Below are 2,739 nucleotides of genomic sequence, written 5' to 3' on the forward strand. Positions count from 1 at the left end.
TGAATATGGATCAATCTAGTTCATTATTGAATCTCGTGGTGTATGAATGAATGATGTATGTATTAGTATGAATGATGAGTATGGATCAGTGTATTTCATTATTTAATTCAATCATGTACGGATCAATGTATTTATGCTTTCATTATTGAATATATATATATATATATATATATATATATATATATACATATATATATATATATATATATATATATACATATATATATATATATATATATATATATATATATATATATATATATATTAAAAAAATTATATACCCCCATATCCCCCTGCCCCCTAATTTTACCTAAAATTTGAGGGTACTCTCACACGCCCCCCCTGTGCATCACCCCAGACATGCATCTCCCTATCCCGGAGTCTTGGTGGAACATTAGTTTTAACTTGCCAACATAGAAGGGTTGAAAATATAATATTACTTCATATTGAAATATGACCATGCCCTTCAAATTTGATGCCAGGTTGAAGAAGTATTTTAGGAAAAGTATTTTGAAGTGTGTTCTAGTGTTTGCCTTTTAGAAAATGTTAATCTTTTTTCAAGCTTTGTTTTCAGTTCTTATAACTGATTTGTTTGTTTCACTTTAGTGGTTTATTTATAATAGTTAAAAAGGCTTACGAGATTTAATGGAAACCTTTTATACCCACACCAGATATGCCAAAAAGACCTTAGACGTGTGAATGCCAATTTTGATGCACCGTTCATATTGTGCAGTTGTGATGTTTTTTGTTAACGATTGTGCTGAATAGCTTTGTGTCGAATGATGCAGGTACCTTCAAGACAATTTATACCACATACGGGAATCACATGATATGGATCTAGATTTGAAGATAGAATTCTTCAAACATGTTAACTAATGCATTCAATTGTCCAATGTTCTTAGGTAGCGGTCTTGTAAGATTTCTTCTGACAATATCTGGTAACAAGAGTATTATTGTAATCATTAAAATGTTATAAATAAGATATATGAAATAAAAATTCAGGTATTGAATTTTTCATTAAACATTATTTAGAATGTATTAATACTTATAAGTATCTTAGACATGTATTTGTGTGAAAATAAATTGAATTGGTTTATGTTTAAGGACAAGGCATCCAAGGCGAGGTTAACCAAGACAAAAGTCACTCATCGTAGTGGCCATAAAGGTTTAAAAGCACTGATAACAACCTTTGTAAGTATATTAAACATGTGATATTTTTTTAATAAATTTTGTACTAGAAGAAAGTCATTGTTATCTAATTTCTCCCTATTTACTGATTGATAGGAACTAAAATATGGAAGACCTCCAAATCATTTGGAAAAGGAGGTGCTGCAGCAAAAGAGATGGGTTGAATTTGTTGTTTGGATGGACTCTATGGTATGTAATCTTAGTTGGATTTCCAATATACTTTTAAACCATATTTTCATTTTATTTTTTAGTACTATTAGATATTATATCTTACCTCATTTTATGGTTAACATTGTATAACAAAAACATGTGTTGTGTTATGTAATTAATACTAACATGTAATATTGATTTTTTTTGTCAGAATGCTATAGGTAATGATTGCCAAGACGATGATCCAAATTATGTTCAACATATATCAGGAGATGATGAGGATGAGGATGAGGATGATGGTGGTGAAGGAGGAGATGATGATGATAGTTGCGGTGATGGTGATGATGTGGATCAGAGTAATGAGGATGGTCAAGATGATCATGAGGATGATCTTGGTGGTGGTAGCTAGGCATGCACATGCATTGTTTTTTATGAAGAAATTATTGTGTAGAATGACATTGTTATGTTTAGATGGGTGTTGTGAATTTACCCTATATCAATGAGACATTTTGATTTTGTAATCATACGATGAGTTTGATTTATGTATGTTGTTAATTTATCGTAGAATAACGATATTCATGAAATATTTTGATTTGTTAATCATATTTGAATTTTACTTGTTTTGATTAAAAATAATACTGATTTTATTAGTATTATGTTGCTATTTTATACATGTTTTGAAAATTGTTAATGACACATTGTTATTTTTTTGGATGGATGTTGTCAATTTCTCTTAAATTTCTTTACAAATGATTTTGAATTGTGATATCTGCTTTAATGATATTTAGAAACTATCATATATTTCACTATGAATCTATAAAGGGGGTCATATATGTAAAGAAAAATATACTCTATATAAGAATTCAAATGCGGATGTAACCATGGATGCAAAATTGAAAGTAAAATTGGATGTTAAACTAGGAATTAATACAAAATGCAAACAATTGACATACAAAGTGTTTTAAATTAGAAGTGAAAAATTGTGCAATAGTTGACACAAAGAAGGGAACAAAACATGGCATACAAAAGGATATCAAATTGGGCAAAAACAAGGACACATAAATGGGCACCAAATTAGATGCAAAGAAAGACAACTAGATGTAAAATAAGATGCAAAGTTGAGCGTTAAAAAGAAGCAAAAAACGTTACAAATTAATATGCCAAATGATGATGCAAATAATGGTGTAAACTTGGGATGCAAACTTGGGTGCAAAAAAGGAAAAAAAAAAGATGTAAGAAAAGACATAAAACAAGATGCAAAATGGGGCTGAAAAAAGGTGAAACGAAGGATGCCATATTGGATGTAAAAAATGATTCCTAATCACATGAAAATTTAGGCTCGAACTCAGACACAAAATTATATGCAAATGTGGACACAAAATGAGGCAAAAAAAGATGCAA

At 29.6% G+C, this 2,739-nt stretch overlaps 1 protein-coding gene across 1 annotated transcript; it reads left to right on the top strand.

Moving 5' to 3' along the window:
• Positions 1–615: 615 nt before the first annotated feature.
• Positions 616–1,929, top strand: LOC149196855 (uncharacterized). Its single transcript, XM_089403800.1, has 4 exons — positions 616–913; positions 1,105–1,191; positions 1,285–1,377; positions 1,550–1,929. The coding sequence occupies exons 1-4, from the start codon at positions 866–868 to the stop codon at positions 1,745–1,747; spliced, it is 426 nt and encodes a 141-aa protein (XP_089259926.1). The 5' UTR covers positions 616–865; the 3' UTR covers positions 1,748–1,929.
• The last annotated feature ends 810 nt before the right edge of the window (positions 1,930–2,739 follow it).

Source organism: Pinus tabuliformis, chromosome 2_2 (genome assembly GCF_031772625.1).
Source record: "Pinus tabuliformis cultivar Carrire ecotype Pingquan chromosome 2_2, CPIR1, whole genome shotgun sequence".
NCBI lineage: Eukaryota > Viridiplantae > Streptophyta > Pinopsida > Pinales > Pinaceae > Pinus > Pinus tabuliformis.